The 19,074-nt window shown below is 36.0% G+C and overlaps 2 protein-coding genes across 2 annotated transcripts; both read right to left on the bottom strand.

Moving 5' to 3' along the window:
* Positions 1–614: 614 nt before the first annotated feature.
* On the bottom strand, positions 615–6,665 carry LOC105174951 (ABC transporter C family member 3). The gene is made up of 10 exons (XM_011097218.3): positions 3,909–6,665; positions 3,671–3,757; positions 2,962–3,591; positions 2,673–2,837; positions 2,250–2,544; positions 1,941–2,155; positions 1,549–1,854; positions 1,393–1,456; positions 1,055–1,294; positions 615–962 (listed from the first exon to the last, which is right to left on the bottom strand). Exons 1-10 carry the CDS (start codon positions 6,225–6,227, stop codon positions 856–858), a joined length of 4,428 nt encoding a protein of 1,475 aa, XP_011095520.1. The 5' UTR covers positions 6,228–6,665; the 3' UTR covers positions 615–855.
* Positions 6,666–7,741: 1,076 nt separating this feature from the next.
* On the bottom strand, positions 7,742–13,700 carry LOC105174952 (ABC transporter C family member 3). Its single transcript, XM_011097219.3, has 10 exons — positions 11,224–13,700; positions 10,990–11,076; positions 10,277–10,909; positions 9,956–10,120; positions 9,455–9,749; positions 9,128–9,342; positions 8,731–9,036; positions 8,572–8,635; positions 8,241–8,480; positions 7,742–8,155 (listed from the first exon to the last, which is right to left on the bottom strand). Exons 1-10 carry the CDS (start codon positions 13,636–13,638, stop codon positions 8,025–8,027), a joined length of 4,551 nt encoding a protein of 1,516 aa, XP_011095521.2. The 5' UTR covers positions 13,639–13,700; the 3' UTR covers positions 7,742–8,024.
* Positions 13,701–19,074: the final 5,374 nt, after the last annotated feature.

The raw sequence follows: 19,074 nt of genomic DNA on the forward strand, positions 1-19,074 counted from the left end.
CTTAAAATTTCCGTGGTTAAAAATACCTCATAATTATTTAAAAAAATACAAATACTTTTTTAAAATTAATAGATATCTAACAAATACTCCTTTATAATGAGTCGTTACGAGTAGACGACAGATTCTTTTAGAAAGATATTTACAATTTTCAAGTAATACGTGAGTATTTATAAAGTCTATTGTAATTTACCTTATTACATACATTAAACTACTATCATCCAAAACATGGAATTCTAAAATACTTAAGAGGGGTAAAATTGTTCAATTTTAAAAAGTATGAGTGATTTTACTAATAATGTAAAACATCAGTACCATACCAAAATTGTACTATTGCCAAAATTTTAGGGAAAATAATAAAAAAAATTAAATAATTAGGAAAATACCCCATTTTTTGAGAAGTTAATTTTTTAGGCAAACCGTTTAAACAAAGAGGATTGTGTCATAGAAATGCTGTTGATAAATTATTTTAATATATATTTGCTATTTTAAAAATTATTTTGCCAAATATGGAACCCTATAATACTGGGGAGGGGTGAAATTGGAAAATTCCAAAAACTGGTGGGCCATTTTTCTAATAATGTAAAATATCAGGGCAATACTGAAATTTTGTCCAAAATTTTACTATTGCCGTATTTTTGTAGTGCATTGTGGAAAGCATTAAAGTGGTATGGTGGAGATGCCAATTCCAAGTGCAGGGGAACCTGTCCAATCCCTTGCATTCATGTCTACTCTCTTGTGCTCAAAAAAACTTAGCTCAAATATGTGAAACTAAACATGAGCCCATCAAAGAGCTCAGACCACATTGAAGTAGTTTATGTACTGGCTCAAAACCTGCTGCATCAGCTTCTTTAGATCCTATCTAGAACTACTTGATCTCATGCTGTATTCTGCGACGAGCTTTGCAAAGAAGGACGATTTGTCCTCCAGCAACTTATCCGGAGAATCATATTCCTTAATACGTCCTGCACCGGAGGAAGAACTAGGTAAGTACCAAGAAAGTTGCAGGATGAAACTAAAGATTGTGGCGCTAACAAGACAAAGGGTTCTTGCATACCATTGTCTAATAATAAGACCATAGCGCTGTCAAGAACAGACGTTATCCTGTGTGCGATTGTTATGACTGTGGAGTCTGAGAAGTGTTGTTTCAGCGTTTGTTGAATGAGGTTATCAGTTGCTGTGTCAACCGATGCTGTGGCCTCATCGAGCACCAAAATCTTGCTTTTCTTTAGCAGCACGCGGCCTAGACAGACTAGCTGCCTTTGGCCGACACTCCAGTTTTCTCCATTCTCAGAGACTGAAATGTTTATTTGGAATTTAAGAAAAGGGAGATTGTGAATGATGTTAAACGAGTTAGAGAAACTTGAAATGCATCAAATGGTCGATGAGGTAAACCTGAAGAATCGAGCTTGCTCTGCTTCTCCCGAACTTTATCTCCAAGCTGGCATTTGTCAAGAGCCTAAAGCCAAGAACAATGTTCAATATTAGTGCTGAAAAGAGACTGTTCCTTTCAATCAAATGATGAATCTCACTATTTGTTTGCAGACCTACCTCCCATATCTGTTCGTCTGTGTACTCTTCAAGAGGGTCGAGGTTACTTCTAACTGTCCCCTCAAACATGGTTGGTTCCTGAGGAATTATGCTCAATCTTGATCGTAAATCATGCAGTCCAAGAGACAAGATATTGATACCATCGATTGATATTTGTCCACCAGCTGGTTCAACAATGCGGAAGAGGGTCTGGATGAGTGTCGATTTACCACTTCCCGTCCTCCCTACAATTCCAGTCTTCTTCTCCCCAAAGAAGGTACATGTAAGGCCATGTAACACTAATGGCATGTGTTGAGCATATCTGACCTATAAATAATACTCAAATCCTTTTACAAATAGCCAACAATAATCCAACAAGAGGGGGATTTTAATTGTAACAGAAAAAAACCCACCTGAAGATCTTGTATACTAACTTCTCCATGTGTTGGCCAATGACTTTGTGGCCTATTTGATTCTACAACAAGAGGTGGTTCGCTTGCAACAGAAGAATACTGAAGTATTCTTTCAACAGATATGATCTTCGTTTCCATGTTAGAAAGAGTCCAAACAATCCATGACTGTAAAGCATTTAAACTAAGCCCATACGTCACTGCTAAGCCAGCAATACCTGCATCAGAAATTGAAGAAAAGAAGATAAACAGTTGGTTGTGTTTGTAGTTTTAAGAAACTTTTAGCGCGCGAAAAACTTGTGATGCACTTACTTGGATCCACTGTTCCCTTTGGTAGAGAGATCAAGATACCTAATGCAAAAGCAAAAGTTAAAAGAGACAACATATCCACGCGAAGAGACAGCCATTCCATTGCAGCAGCACCATGGAATCTTGGCCGAGCATATCCATCTATCAGATTCATGCTTAGATCACGGAAGTTGAATTCCTGATCGAAACTTCTAATTGTTTCTGCCCCTGAGAGTGTCTCAGAAAAGTGTTGTAATACTGGAGCTTTGTACAGCCCACACAATCGAGCCAGTTCTCGTCCCGACGGTACGTAATATTGCTGCAGACGAGACAATGCTAAGCTACACAGCTTTTCTGATAGAAGATACTTTTTGCATGGTTAATTATGTTATATGAACTTACAAGACTACAAAATCACATAAATTATTAATTGACAATAGAGCATACCTCTAGCCATATGCAGATAGCTAGGACTGGAATAAAAATGAAAAAGACTTGCCATGCTACTTGTGACACAACCCCAATAATTCCAAGAAGCTGTATGATGGCAAAAGCAAATTGCCCAACTAGATATGCAAGCTCCAAATCCACTGTACTTTGGTCAGTAGATGCCTGTGATAGAACAACCTTGGTTAATTTTGAAGTTACATAGCATCCTTAATGCATTAATAACGAAATTTTCAAAAGCAAAGAAAAAGGAACGGATGAGCAAACAAGCGAGACTGAAGTTCCTTACTCTGTTGAGAATTCTGCTACTTGGGGTGGAATCAAAGAAAGACATGGGTGCACGGAATATAGATAAATGCATTTTTTTAAAGAGTATTGTGGTTGTCTTGAAGCTTGCTGTCACAAGGAGCAAGGCTCTGGCCAAAATGCAAAAAGAGCTTCCGATTGCCAAAGCAATATAGACAAGCATAAGAGTAGAGCTTGCAACAGGAGGTGCCATGTCTGTAGACACAGGGGTTGCCGAAGCCAACCAATAATTGCTTCCAATTTGAAGTAGCTGAAACAGACTCTGTGCGAGCAAGATAAAGGGTACAAGAAGTCCTCTATATGCCGTTGTGATGTAACTCCAGTAAACAGAAAATCCTACTCTTCCTTCCTCTCTTTCTTCTTCTTGGACAAGCTGCCCACTTTTCTCCTTATAATTATCTACATTATTACCGTCCTGAGATCCCTGTTCTTCTGGAAGTTTCTTAGCATATGCATCTCCACTTCCCTCAGGACTTGCTGATTTCCTTATCCCAGTTGGATCGATTGCTGACATAGCTTCCTCATGTGCACCAACAAGCTTCTTGAAATCACTTCCGGATTTTAAAATATCTCCATACTTGCCGATTTGGTAAATTTTTCCATCTTTCATAACCTGATGGAAAAAGATTAAGTTTTTGTGACCTGGATGGAGGATTAGCAAGCAATAAACAAAATAGACATGGAAACCTCACCAAAATGAGGTCTGCAGCTGGTAAGAACTCCATTTGATGAGTAACATAGATAACGGTTTTCGAGTCCAGAAGACCCAAGATACACTCCTGCCATTGGAAGAATAAAATACAGGACATGTAAAGATGTTTTTCTCTAATCAACGGAGCCAGGAAAGTAAGAAGAGCATCATCAAGATTATGCATGAGACTTTAAGGCACGACATAAATAATACTAGCAACAAGGAGGGATGGTGCTTACGTTGAACAGATGACTTCCTGTGTGGGCATCTACTGCACTAAACGGATCATCAAATAAATATATGTCAGCATCTTGGTACAGAGCACGTGCAATCTGTACTCTCTGCTTCTGACCACCGCTCAAGTTGATTCCTCTCTCACCAATAATTGTTTGATCACCAAATGCAAGAATCTCCAGGTCTTTCTTCAGTGAGCATGCATCAAGGACCATATTATACCTTTCTCTGTCCATTTCCTTACAAAACAATATATTTTCTTCAATTGTTCCACCCCGTATCCAGGGTGACTGAGCAACATAAGCCTTTGTTCCGCTGACCCTAACAGTTCCAGATAGTTTCTGCATCTCCCCCAAGATAGAGGATAGTAAGCTTGATTTGCCTGAACCAACTGTGCCACAAATGGCAACCCTCATCCCACGAGACACTTTAAAATTAATATCCTCTAATGTTGGTGTAGGAGATGATACATTCCAGACGAAGCTCCCATCGGTAATCTCTAATGCTATCTCAGAATTACTAACTGGAAGCTTCTCTACAACATCTGGCTGCAACTCATCCAAGGAAAGGAATGATGCAACTCGATCAAGTGAAACCCTAGTCTGAACAATCATGGATACCAAACCAGGAAGGCTGTAGATAGGCTCTTGAAGAATTCTAAAGGTTGCAAGTGCAGATAGTATCTTTCCAGACTCTAATGGAATTCCCATTAGCAGACAAGCACCAAAAGTCGACACAGACACAAATGCAGGGGTACCCCAAAAGACAAATGCAATTATAGCTGTTGTGTAAAGATATTTTCTCAACCATCCAGCCTCAGCATTCCTAAGCTCGATGATTTTGGACAGAAATTTCATCTCCCTAGCCTGAAGCTTTAGAATCCTCATGTTTTTCAAGACTTCAGTTGTTGATTTCATTCGTTCATCTTTAGATTTCATAAGCTTGTCCTGAAATTTCTTCTCCAATTTCCCCAATGGAATATTTACTAACATCACTAGAATAGTTGCAGCAAGTGTAGCTAGCGAAGCAAGTCTAAGAGTTCTATATAAGATCATTAATGCCAAGGCAACATCTAGAATGATCGTCCAAGGATCATGCACATACCAAGAAAAGTCACCTATCCTCTCAGCATCAACAGCCATAAAATTAATAATTTCTCCAGTGGTACGCCCCTTCTTAGATTGAGAAGAAAGACTTAATCCCTTGTTATAGATTTTAGAAACCAGTGCTGCCCTAGCCCTATATCCAGCCTGTTGCACCTTGAGATAATATTGTCTCTGTGCCAAGCACTGCAAAACCTTTGCAATAGTAAATGCAGAAACTAATATATAGCCCTCGTTCCGGACATCCTGATGACCATTTAAATATTGAACAAAGTAGTCAATGAGGTAAGGACCAACATACGAAGCCAACGTAAATATAATCACGCAGACAGCAGAAGTTCCTATCTCCCACCGGGTGGAGTAGATCAATGCCTTTGCAAGCATAGTTGCAGTGACTCTATTGCTTTTCACTCTACCAGACTCCAACTTATCATTAAAAACTGGATACGTCGTTCTAACAGAGTCAAAAGTTGAAAGCTGAGGAATATCCTCTAAGTCAAGTCTTCTGTTATAGCCAAGAGAAACCAGAGGACCCACCCAAGAGAATGTAAGTGTACTAAAAATACCAGCACTTTCAAAAGGAGTCACTGTTTCGTCCCCTCTGGAAAACTGATTGGATTCTCTATCATTGGTATCACTACCATTCAACAGCGGTTCTTCAAGGATGGTAGCTTCACATTCTCCATGAAACCCAAAATAACAGAGGACCAAACCCATCACCAAAGAAACAATATCAGATGCCCAAAACAGAGCTGACAAAGTTTGGTACTTCTTGTAATAAAGGATGTCCATTGCCAGGCAATAACAAGACACTAAGACAAAAGCCCCCCACCAAAGTCTCAAAACAATAGGGAACTTCGTTTCACTTACATTCTGAAGCTGGTTTTTCAAGAAACGTGAGAGATAAAACCAAGCTACTGTTTTCACTCCCAAATCCACCAAAATCACAATCTTTTCATCAGACCGACCGTTGGTGTACCAATAAAAGCAGTAAAATACGCATAACGCGAGATTAAAGAAGGAAAGACTCAAACAAGAATACAGGGTTGGTCTGTAAAACAAGAGCCTTGTGTGCCTAACACTCTGTTTCTGACCTTCATCACCATTGCCTCGAATTTTCTCGCAAACCCATGATACGATTGCGCCAAGCAACAAAATCAGATGCAAAGAGCCGGTGAACAAACGTAACAAAGACGGGTTCAGGAGCAAATGACTGGCCATCGTCTCAAACCAAAGCAGTCCAGCCCAAGACAGAAAAAAACAGTCTATATACCCGTCATGAAGAATGATGCCATTCTTTCAAAAGCTTCCGTTGTTCTGTTCGAATCAAGAATGTCTCTGGGTGGAAGTCAATCAGCTTTCCTCTAGTGATCACGTATCCTGGTGCCGAACGAAGAAAACCAATTGTCTCCTAGTAAACTTTTACTAGGAGACAAAAGAGAAAAACGGTTTGTTGTTGGTTGACGAAAATCTGGATTTCTACAAAAGCTGGTGGCCGGGCCGTCGCCGTTAATGAGGGACACGACTGAAAAGAAGAAGTGATCAGAGTGACGGGCTAAGGTGGTGGGCGAGAATGATATTACGGAGCGATCAATGGCGCAAGAATCCTTCATCGACCGGCCGTTTTGTAGTTGGCTCTGCTTTTCGTAGGCAGGAAGAGTTGGGCTCTTCTTTTTTTCTTTTTTTTTTCTCTAAATTAGTATTTTGAAATATAATTTATTTCTCAGTATTTTAGGTGTAATTGCATTTTTAGACATATATTTATAGTCATTTGCTATTTTAATCCCGTAACTTATTAGTTGCTAGAGTAATATTTCAGTCTTATATGCTCTTTATTTTTGTAATTTCGAGATAAAATTGATCAGAATTTTCAAAATTAAATCGGAAATTGATAAAATCCACCCAATTTTATCCTATAATTGGAAAAATTATAAATGTACAAAACTAAATTGCTACTCTAATAAATCACATGATCAAAATGCCAAAATACCATAATTACAGAACAAAAAACGTGTTTAAGTCAGTATTTTGTTTCCTATTTTTTTTACAATTTAATTTCCGATTTACATAACTTTCTTTGTTCTATAATTGCTCCGTTGTGCTTTCTTTTTCTGAAAAAAAAGTTTAGAAAAAATGAAATAAAAACTTACGAACTCAGTAACAAAATTAGCGTTCAAAACTAATCATGATTCTTTCAATATTTGTCAATTGTATAGTATTTCATATAGTTTTGTGAAAAGTTTAAAAACATCTCATTTTCAGAACAAAATTCATGACAAAAAGTTTGGAAAAATTGCAAGCAAGTCATGTGATATTATAATTGAGCAAATTACTCCACTACGAAAAAAGAAAAACAATTTACCCTTCTGTAATTATAAAAATGCAGCGATTTACTTTCCTATATTTTCAAAAATATCATGATAGGTCTGCATGTTGATGAGTAGTTTCAGAAATTCATCAACCGCATATTTCTAGCGTGGGATATTGATGTGATGTTAAAGCTTCTTGCATCTCACTCTGGACGTGGATTGGATTTTCTGATACAAATTATATCTCATTTTCTACTCCATTTAATATATATACACGTCACGTGCATAAAATCTTTTCTTAAATAAAGTACAAATGTCATCTATATACAGATGACGTGCGTATGTTAAGTGAAATAAGAGATGAAATACGATTTGCAAATGAAAATTTCGATCCCCTCGGAATGTACTTAGACACGAATCCATTAATGAGATAGTAAAACTCATGAAACTTTATTGTAGAAATAGTGTACATGAAATGATGATATAAGTACAACTTTGCAGCCAAAACTTGTTGAGATCTGCTGTTGTAGAGGCCTAATGATGAGAGCTCTCTTTTCTTCTACTTATTTAAACCAAGGTGTAACGAAGTCGTCCGCCACGTCGAACGGATGTCGTCTCCTGAAGCCACAGGGTTGAACTTATGTGGAATTTCTGGCAGGTTTTCGTCATCATCGTTCTGTTGGAAAGTTGAACGTAAAAGCTGTAGTTCTCATACTCGGACATTTGAAAGATTTTCGAAACTGGAACTTGATCTCATGCTGTATTCTGCTACGAGCTTTGTGAATGATGAAGACTTGTCCTCCAGCAACTTTTCTGGAGAATCATATTCCCTAAGAAGGCCTGAACCATGGATATAACCGAATGAGGAACGAAATAACCAAGTGAATATCAAGAAAGTTTGACGTAGGATTGAGGGGTGGAGTACCGTTGTCTAATAGTAAAACCATATCGCTGTCGAGTACGGATGTTATCCTGTGTGCGATTGTTATCACTGTTGAGTCAGTAAAATGCTGCTTGAGAGTTTGCTGGATGAGGTTATCGGTTGCAGTGTCTACTGATGCAGTTGCCTCATCGAGCACCAGAACCTTGCTTTTCTTTAGTAGCACGCGCCCAAGGCAAACTAATTGCCGTTGACCAACACTCCAATTCTCTCCATTCTCAGATACTGAAATGATGGTTAAAATTCAAGAACACGATTAGTAAACTCCGTATGTACTAAAATAATCTGGATTGAAAAACCAGTCAACGAGGTAAACCTGCAGAATCGAGCTTCCCTGCCTTTTTCCGGACCTCATCACCAAGCTGGCATTTATCAAGAGCCTGAAGCAAAGGAAGAAAATTAAACAACGTACATTCAATTGAAAGAGAACCTATTTTCTGAATGCTATAATTAAGCCTTAAGGCCCTTAACACACCTCCCATATCTGCTCATCCGTGTATTCTTCAAGGGGATCCAGGTTACTCCGAACGGTGCCCTCAAACATGGTTGGATCCTGTGGGATTATGCTTAATCTAGACCGTAAATCATGAAGTCCAATAGATGAGATGTTGACACCATCAATCAATATCTGTCCAACGGTTGGTTCAACAATGCGGAAGAGGGTCTGAATAAGAGTTGATTTACCACTTCCTGTCCTCCCTACTATTCCAGTCTTCTTCCCTCCAAAGAAAGTACATGTAAGGCCTCGTAACACGAACGGCATGTGAGGAGCATATCGAACCTAAAAATAATTACACCTGATTATGGTCAGCAAAAAAACCTACAATCATTGAGATAATGAACTATTTGAATGAAGTCCAGTGAAAAATCACCTGAAGATCTTGGATATTAACTTCTCCATGTATTGGCCAATGACTCTCTGGCCTGTTTGACTCTACTACAAGAGGGGGTTCGATTGGAATAGAAGTGTACTGAAGTATTCTCTCAACTGATATGATTCTATTTTCCATGAAGCAAAGATTCCAGACAACCCAAGCTTGCAACATATTTAAATTAAGGCCGTATGTCACCGCTAACCCAGCAACACCTGTACATATTGAGAAAAGAAGAAAAAGATTTAGCAGCTTATATGGTCTCGACAGACTCATCATGGAAAAGGAGAAATTGACAAATATGATATACTTGTAGTTAACACTCACTTGGATCAATAGTTCCTTCTGGAATAGCAATCAGGAAAATCAACGAAAAGGCAAAAGTCATTAGAGACAAAACATCCAAACGAATGCACAGCCATTCCATGGCACCAGCAGTATAAAATTTTGGCCGTGAATATCCATCTATCAGTCTCATGCTTATGTCTCGGAATCTGCGTTCTTGATCAAAACTTCTGATCGTACTCGACCCTGAAAGCGTCTCCGAGAAGTGCTGTATAACTGGAGCTTTGCATACCCCACATAATCGGGCGAGTTCTCGTGCTGAAGCTATGTAATATCGCTGCAGGAGAAGAAGTTAGCCAACCACAAATATGTATGCAAAGGCATGTTAGCGTCTGAACAAGATGGAAAATGAAAAGATAGTTACCAGTCAAGGCAAACACGGAAAGAAGCAAAAAATACTTGAGCATGATTTAATCAAATATCAACAAGGGGCCAAATAACATTCAGTTTTAGGAAGAGCAGTGAATTGGAACCAGAGTTTACCTGCAACCATATGCAAATAGCAATCACAGGGATAAAGATAATGAAGACCTGCCAGGCAATGAGCGACATGACAGCGATAATTCCTAAAAGCTGTATTATGGCAAAAGCAAATAGCCCAATGATGGATGCCATGTTCAAATCCACAGTACTTTGGTCTGTAGAAGCCTGGGAAAGAACAAAAATTGTCAAAAACATTCTTTAAGCTAATAGTTGCTCTGGGATCAGGAAAAGTTTCACTCTATACTCTATAATTTAAAAAGGTGAACCAGAAAAGGAAAAAAGAAGTTATTGGGAGAGAAGACAAAAACAATTTTGACGTACTCTATTGAGAATTCGTCCACTGGGGGTGGAGTCGAAGAAAGACATGGGGGCACGAAATATGCAAAGATGCATCTTGTTAAAGAGAATATTTGCTGTCTTGTACCCGATTGTCACAATGAGTAATGCCCGCGCAAAAATACAGAAAGAACTTCCAACTGACAAAGCAACATAGACAATGATGAGCGTCGAGCCTTGGACGTGAGGTGCCACATCCTTTGACACTGGAGTTGCCCAAGCCATCCAATAATTGCTTCCAATTTGAAGTATTTGAAAGAGAGCCTGTGCCAGCAATGGAAAGGGGGCAAGAAGACCTCCATATGCTGTTCTGATGTATTTCCAGTAAACTGACAATCCAACAGTTCCTTTCTCTCTTTCTTCTTCTTCAACAAGCTGACCCTTTGTTTCCCCACTGTCATCTACTTTATCATTTCCACCATTTTGACAATCCTGTTCATCCAAAACAGACTTAGCATTTCGAGAAATCTCCTCACCAGCAGCTGCTCTCCCAGCATCTATGGAATCCAGAGCTGATAAAGCCTCCTCGTGAGCACCAACAAGTTCCATGAAGTCACTTCCAGATTTCAGAATGTCACTATACTTGCCAGCCTGTTTAATTTTTCCATCTCTCATGACCTGATGATTAAAAAATTAGGTTAATATCACCGGATTGAGGTTTGGTGGAAAATACAGCAGTTCAGAGGTGAAGCGCTCACCAAAATAAGGTCTGCAGCAGGCAGAAACTCCACTTGATGCGTAACATAGATAACAGTTTTGGAATTCAGAAGCCCCAGAATGCACTCCTGTCATTAGAAACAAATGTGACAACATGACAGAATAATTGGATTTAAAAAGGCACAAAAAGGAAATGGAGAAGTGGTTCAACAATTGCAGTCATCAAGAGGATGATAGCATATATGATAGTGAAAACAAGGAGCATCGGTGCTTACATTAAAAAGATGAGTTCCTGTGTGTGCATCCACTGCACTAAATGGATCGTCAAACAAATAAATGTCAGCATCTTGGTAGAGTGCACGTGCAATCTGTATCCTCTGCTTCTGTCCACCACTTAAGTTGATTCCCCGCTCGCCAATAACAGTCTGATCCCCAAATGAGAGAATTTCCAGGTCTTTCTTCAGTGAACATGCTTCCAGGACCCTGTCATACCGTTGTCTGTCCATCTCCTTACCAAACAGTATATTTTCTTCAATCTTTCCACTTTGTATCCAAGGTGACTGAGCAACATAGGCCTTTGTTCCAGAGATCCTAATAACCCCAGATATTTTTGGCATTTCCCCCAAAATACAAGAAAGTAAGCTTGACTTGCCAGAACCAACTGTGCCACAAATCGCAACCCTCATACCATGAGAAACCCTTAAATTAATATCTTTCAGTGTAGGCCTAGGAGATGATACATCCCAGGAAAAATTTCCATTGATTACCTCAACAGATGTATCAGAACTATTAGCTGGAAGTTTCTCTACTACATCTGGTGGTAGGTCGTCAAGAGAAAGAAATGATGCAATTCGATCAAGAGAAACCTTAGTCTGAACAATCATGGATATTGTATCAGGGAGGTTATATATAGGTTCTTGAAGAATTCTGAAGGTTGCAAGCGCAGACAGTATCTTCCCTGACTCAAGTGGGACTCCCATTAGCATACAAGCACCAAAAGTCACCACAGACACAAATGTAGGAGCACCCCAAAAGACAAACGTGCTGACAGCTGAAGTATAAAGATATTTTTTCAACCAACTTGTTTCAGTATTCCTAAGATCCATAATTTTAGATAGGAACTTCAACTCCCAAGACTGAAGTTTGAGAATTCTCATATTCCTCAAGACTTCAGAGGTCGCCTTCATTCTTTTATCTTTAGATTTCATCAGCCCGTCCTGAAATTTCTCCTGCAAACTTCCCAGTGGAATATTTGCTAACATCACCAGGACAGTAGCAACAAATGCAGCTACGGAAGCAAGCCCAAGGTCTCTATATAAGATTGCCAATGCCAGGACAACCTGTAGAACAACCATCCATGGATCATGCATGTACCAACCAAAGTCACCTATCCTCTCAGCATCAACCGACATGTAATTTATAATTTCCCCTGTTGTTTGCCCTTGCTTCGATTGGCACGAAAGAGTCAATCCCTTGTCATAGACTTTGGCAACCAATGCCGCCCTCGCCCTATATCCAGCCTGTTGCACCTTAAAAAACCAATGTCTCTGTGCCAAACACTCGAACAACTTTGCAATGAAAAAAGCAGAAACTAACACATAGCCTTCATTTTTGAAATCTCTATGTCCATTTAAGTATTGAACGAAAGCGTCAATGAGGAACGGACCAACGTAAGAAGCCACTGTGTATATGAACACGTAGAGAGCAGATATTGCAATTTCCCTCCAGGTGGTGAAAATTAATCCCTTCGCCAGCATGATTGTTGTGATTCTGTTACTTCCTCCACGATAAGACTCCAGCTTACTGTTTAAAATTGGAAATGCCCCACCAGCAGTATCAGGATTGTGAAGCTGAGGAACATCCTCCAGGTTCAGCGTTTTCTTGTACCCAAGGGATATCAAAGGACCCACCCAAGAGAAAGAAAAGAGACTATAAATACCAGCTGTAGCATAAGGAGTCACAGTCTCATCCCCTTTGAAAGGTTTGTGAGACTCTCCACCATTAGCAGCACTACCATTTAAAAGGGGTTCTTGAAGAGTGGTATCTTCATCCATTTTCTTACCCAGAAACCCGATATAAGAGAAAACTAAACCCATTACCGAGCAAACAATATCAGAGACCCAAAACAGAGTTGACAAAATATGGTGTTTCTTGTAATAGAGAAAGTCCATTACAAGGCAATAACAAGATATGGAGAAGAATAGCCCCCACCAAAGCCTCAAAGCAAGCGGGTACTTGGTTTCCCTCGAATTCAAGCAATGGAATTGCAAGAATAGATAGAGAGCTAACCAAGCTAGTGTTCTCACCCCCAAATCCAATAAAGTCAGAATCTTTTCATCAGACCAACCATTTCTATACCAATAAAAGAGGTTCAATACGCATAAAATGAGATTAAAGAATGAAAGACCCAAACAGGAAAACAGAGTCGGCCGCCTGTAGTACAAAACACCAACGTGCCTGACATTGTGTTTCTGGCTTTCATTCCCATTGCTCCTAAATTTCTTGTAAACCCAAGAAAGGAACACGACAACCAACAAAACCAGGTGCAAAGAGGCGGTGAAGAAACGCAAGAAAACTGGGTTAAGGAGCAAATCACCGCCCATGTTTTCAAAAGAGAAGGAGCGGGACTGAGAGAGAAAAACTGACATACCCATCAAGAAAGACGATGAAGTTTTGTGAAGAAACTCCATATTTGGGAGTAGTCAAGCGTGGTATTGTGGAGTGAAGGTCCAAACCTCGGCAGAAGGGTGTATATATATATACACACCACTGACTAAGAAAGAGATGAATGGAAAAAGAATAGACTTTTTTTGTCTTTTTATTTATTACTTTCTTGAATTGGAGTTCAACAGTCTTGGCAGTTAGCTCATTACAGAGATGAAAAGTCAAAGAAAGGGGATTTCCATTTCCTTGGGCAGGAGAAGCCGTGGTGGGCAAGACTCATTTGACAGAGTTAACAGCCTCCGTGGATTACATTACAGGAGCGGCCGGGGACCACTAGATATATCTGAGATCCTTGCAGATGCACGGACTCTGAACATCCTCATTACGTTTGGATTAATGTTTGGAATGATTTTGTTTTGGTGTTTTAGAGAAAAAAAAACAAATAGAGATGAGTAAGTATGTGTTTTGAAATAAATGGTATGTTTAGATTTGTATTTTGATATAATATAAAATAGTGTAAAATAAGTGGTATAGGTTTGATGTTGGGATAGATAGGAGTTACTGTTCATTGTCAAATCATATCTTTGAATATATATATTTTAGTAATATATATGTATATGTATATATTATTTTGTTTGTTAGTGAAATATAATATATATATTTATATTGAGAGAAGAATAAAAATAATAAAAAATTAAATTACATAGCACACCTAGTGGAGGTGTGTAAAATACAAAACCAAACAAGATTTTGTGTTTTGACCCATCTTTAAGATGAGCCAAGACACAAAACCAAACATAGTGCCTTTGTTTCCATATCTGATTTTCTTTTCTCGTTTTTTTTTTTTATAAAAAATAGTCATAATCATATACATATATATATATATTATATAAGTGATAATTATATTTATAAATTAGAATCTATTTACATAAATAACTACTATTATTCATGCAATTATAAAAACTGTCTTACCAGCCAGCAGGATAAATTTATGCTATAATATTGGTATTTTTTCAAGTGTACATGTAATTTTCAAAATAAGGCGTCTGTATAAATAATATTGATATTTTTAGTGAATGTATGTTATTTTTCAAAAGATATAAATAATATGTGGAAAAAAATATATATTAGAAGTGTAGACATAATTATTCATAAAAAAATAATTATTTTTATAAATTTTTAAGTTTATTTATTTATATATATTTAAATAAAATAGTTCCACGACTGTATGTATTTTTCAAAAGCGCCCATCTCAAGGTATTAATTTGTAAGCAGTTCTTTGAATTGTTAGTTTTGTCGTTATGGCACGTGGTCCCTAAAAATATATTATAAATAAGAATAATATATATAAATCAATACATCACATTTAAAAAATAAATAAAATTAATTTAAAAATATTATCGATACAAAAAGAATTTGGAATGAGTAAAAATTTCATATTAATATAGAAAGATAGTATTAATTATATAGATGAGAAGAAGAACTTAAATAGGGGTGATTAAAAATACATGAGGACAATTTTGGTAATTCAAAAAATTAGTATCCCAATGTAAATAACCGCTATTTATGAGTAAGTATAGAAATATAGATATAGATGTTTATCATAATCGCGATTTCTATTCGCAATTTTGCCTAGTTTTTTTAATATTTTTCAAAAAACAGTAATTTCATAATTTTTTATATTTTTAAATAATTTCCATGAGAAAGCTCGGTTCAATTTACATATATTTAAATTAAAAAAATCCACAATTGTTTATGTTATCTATGTTTTCAAAAGCGCCCATCTCAATATATCCGAAGAAATATAAGGAAAGAGACAAATTTTCAATGTCATGTTCCACCAGAAAGCTCGGTTCAACGATAATTACGTTCCTCTCTATTTTTTATATAATTATACGTAAATTTTTATAGTTTAAAAATTATATCTAATATTTTTAATTTTTATTTTTATTTAATAAAAAATTTTATTTTTAATTAAGATTTACTAAATTTTTTGAGTAAAAAAGCTGAATGAAATCGATATATCTGGATTGACTTATTACTTATTTATTACAGGTCAAATAAATTTTTTGTGACTTAACTGTTCTTATAATGATGAAGATATACTTCCTTACATGCATTAACGTGTGCATATGTATAAAGGTAATTTTGTCTTAAAAAATATTTATTTGACCTACAATAAATCAGTAATAAGTGGTAAATATAAATTTTTATCCAATTTTTCTTATTAGTTTCATTAAGTTCAGTGATTTTTACTAATCGGAGGACTTATATAATAGATAAAAATAACTATCAGGAGTCTTAGTTGTAATTTTTTCAAATTATATAAAATTTACGTGTAATTACATCAAATTTTAATGGAGAAGAAGAATACAATTATCCCATTATTATATCATAGGGATATTCCATCTGTATTGGAAATATAATTAATTTTTAATATCATAATATAAATATTAACCCAAGACCTAATCAATGCAAATCCCTCAAAATCTCCGAAATAAATAAACATAATGTCTTGATAATTAGATTATTTGAAGTGTGATGTGATTGATAATAAAATCCATCCATATCTCTATGTTTTGATACGCATGTGATTTCTCTATATCATGTGGGTACATTTCCTATTCCATCAGTTCTAACCAAAGGTGAGCAAATAAATTTAAAATAAGTACTGTATGTTTAATATTGTGGTTTATAAGATAAAAATTATTGTTTATTGTCAAATCATATATATATATATTTATGCTAAAATAATTAAAAATATTCCAACATAGTGTGAGTTTCCGTTCTCACGACAAATTTGAGTATAAATTCCCATGATTAATTTTTCACAAGTTGGAGGATAGCGACGCAGGCAGGACCACGTTTTGTATTAGGTGGTGTGGCCTGCAAGCCATTTCCATATGTGTGCTCAACAAGTATCCAAATTTTTAATTTATCCCTCGTGCACCGTTCATTATAATTTATTAGCAAAAAAATAAGTTAATAATATTTTTATACTTATAAGAATATAAATATAATATGAATATAAAATCAAAAAGGGTATAATTATAAATAAAATTATATATGAATTAATTTAAAATAATTATATCTAATTAACGACTATTATTAAAATAAAACAATGACAAGCATTAATAGAGTTGAAACTTATAAGTTTAGGGGTTGAAGTGGGTCTCATCCACTCCACTCCCTGTTTGTACGTCAAAATTGTGGAAACATTCACATCCATGTAATAAATGGACCATACTGCAATTATTAGATTGGTCTCAAAATGGAAGCACGTGATGTTGAAGATGTTCTCCATAATAACGCCATTATTGCATGATCATGACATAAAGTTAGCAACACACTATATGAAATACAATACTAATTTTAAAATAAAATATTATATTACACCAAAATAGAATGCGTAAGTCATAAAAGACTTTGTTATGTATGTCTTAATTATAAATGATCACATCATTGTTTAAAAACGTACACATATCTTCCTAAAATTACATATACTTCCTACAATGAGTTGCCACACGAGATTAATTGTTATTTTATGAAGATATTTGTAAATTTTTAAACAACGATTAAGTATTCATAATTATAATAAATTTTAAAAAAATTTATTGTAATTTACCTTACATAACTCTTCTATAGAATTTATTAATATCCGAGCTCATTAATTTACCCCCATCTATTTGAATGATCGGTCTTAACTCAGGAGGAAGAATTGGTAATAGACACAAAACCATCCATTCTGGTTCTATATTTGTTCGAAGAAAATGCTTAGCCAATTCCATGCGTCTAACCAAAAAATCCTTTCTTCTTCCAACCTTTCGATCTTCCCATTCATTCCCTGTGGTCCCTTCTTCCCCTAATTCTTTCCATTCTACCAACGAATTATCTAGAATAATGCGTAAATCTTTTTTTGAAATGTTAATTAATCAAAGGTCCAACTGATCACCACGTCTGTATTGTAAATATGCAGTTACGAATAATCCAGCCAAAGTAATAGGAATTAGACCTAACACGATTCCAAATAGAAAAACTTCAATCATTTCAATTTTTTGAAAAGGAGAAAAAAAAGAGGGAATATCTATACCTAAGTATTAATCCGAATTGACGTGAATCTCAATGACCAAGAATTGACAATTGACGCGGGAAGTAACTATAGAATACACGGAATCTGACAGAAGGATTTCTTTTCTGAATTCTTTCTTTCAAATACAAATAGAAAGTTTAAATAAGTCGTATCTTGCTCAGACCAATAAATAGAGCTGAAGTTATAGTTAAAGCCACTAGTAGAAAACCGAAATAACTAGTTATAGTAAGCATAAAGGGGCTAAATGAAATATGGTATTTTTATACATATGTTTCTAAAGCATTTACCTAAGTTTTCATTTTTGTCAAATAGGAGGATATACAAAAATACCAATTGAAAGAATAAGTTCAATTGAAAGTTTTTGATTCATCTATCATTATAGACGGCACGAACAAAGATAAAGTGACAGGCATATAAAACGAAACCGATTCATCATTTCTAACATCTAACCATCTCGCTATTCCTATCAACCGAGTCGTTGAGCATAAACTAATAATACGAACTGGATCGTGTAACTTCATTCAAAAAACATATTTTCCTGCAAATGTGGAAGGAGGGAAAGATAGAGTAAATCCAAAATTTACTCTTACATCATAGAGTGTTTAATAAATCCAAAAATACATTAATCAACACTGTACTGAACCAACCATGTCTTATTCTATTGGTTACAACTGAAATTTAATGTACAAACTCAATATTATGAAATATATTGATATTTATTTCATTTTATATAAATTTAAGTATTTACTATAATTTGTTTTATTTTATAATTAGATTAAATTTTTGATTGAGTAGAAAAGGAAAAAGAGTGCCGCAGGCATATTGAGAGCAACTGGTATTAATGTAAAGATTCTTGGAAGTTGGAACTGTTTCTTCTGAATATCTATGGTATCATTCGCCATTAATTAGTAAGACGTGATCCTACGGGTGTATATAATATATTTAATAAAATAAAATCGTACAGTATAATAATGCTCAATTGGTGGTTTTTTCTCGAAAGGCCAAGGGATACGCCACAATCAATATAACGCATATGAACGAATAGAACGATATAAATTAACACTGATAATCCTCTGTTTAATATCTTCCACCATGATGGTGGCTATGATGCTCGGTGGTCGCTCCGTGTGCTCAAAACGTCTCAAATTTTGTCCCCTCCAAATGTGGTAAATGCAAGCAACAAGGGTTGCACGATAAGCCAAGTTAATGATATGTTTTTCTCCCCATTTTCTTGCAGCCCACTCAACGTCCTGTGACCACTCTTAAAATGAAGTGGTAATTACGCTATCATCTTTTGAAATTTAGTATAACTAACCTAAATCCCTTATGATTTAAATAAAATATGCATGTGATTTGACACCACTGAAACCAC

The sequence above is a fragment of the Sesamum indicum genome, linkage group LG12 (assembly GCF_026168435.1).
Source record: "Sesamum indicum cultivar Baizhima isolate 11 linkage group LG12, ASM2616843v1, whole genome shotgun sequence".
Taxonomy (NCBI): Eukaryota; Viridiplantae; Streptophyta; class Magnoliopsida; order Lamiales; family Pedaliaceae; genus Sesamum; species Sesamum indicum.

Coding starts and splice junctions, on each gene's coding strand:
- LOC105174951 (XM_011097218.3), bottom strand. CDS start 6,227: ATGGCCAGTCATTTGCTCCTGAACCCGTCTTTGTTACGTTTGTTCACC. Junction 3,758..3,908: donor CAGGAAGTCATCTGTTCAAC/GTAAGCACCATC, acceptor TTCCAATGGCAG/GAGTGTATCTTGGGTCTTCT. Junction 963..1,054: donor GGTCTTATTATTAGACAATG/GTATGCAAGAAC, acceptor CCTCCGGTGCAG/GACGTATTAAGGAATATGAT.
- LOC105174952 (XM_011097219.3), bottom strand. CDS start 13,638: ATGGAGTTTCTTCACAAAACTTCATCGTCTTTCTTGATGGGTATGTCA. Junction 9,343..9,454: donor AGAAGGAACTATTGATCCAA/GTGAGTGTTAAC, acceptor CAATATGTACAG/GTGTTGCTGGGTTAGCGGTG. Junction 9,037..9,127: donor TTAATATCCAAGATCTTCAG/GTGATTTTTCAC, acceptor AATTATTTTTAG/GTTCGATATGCTCCTCACAT.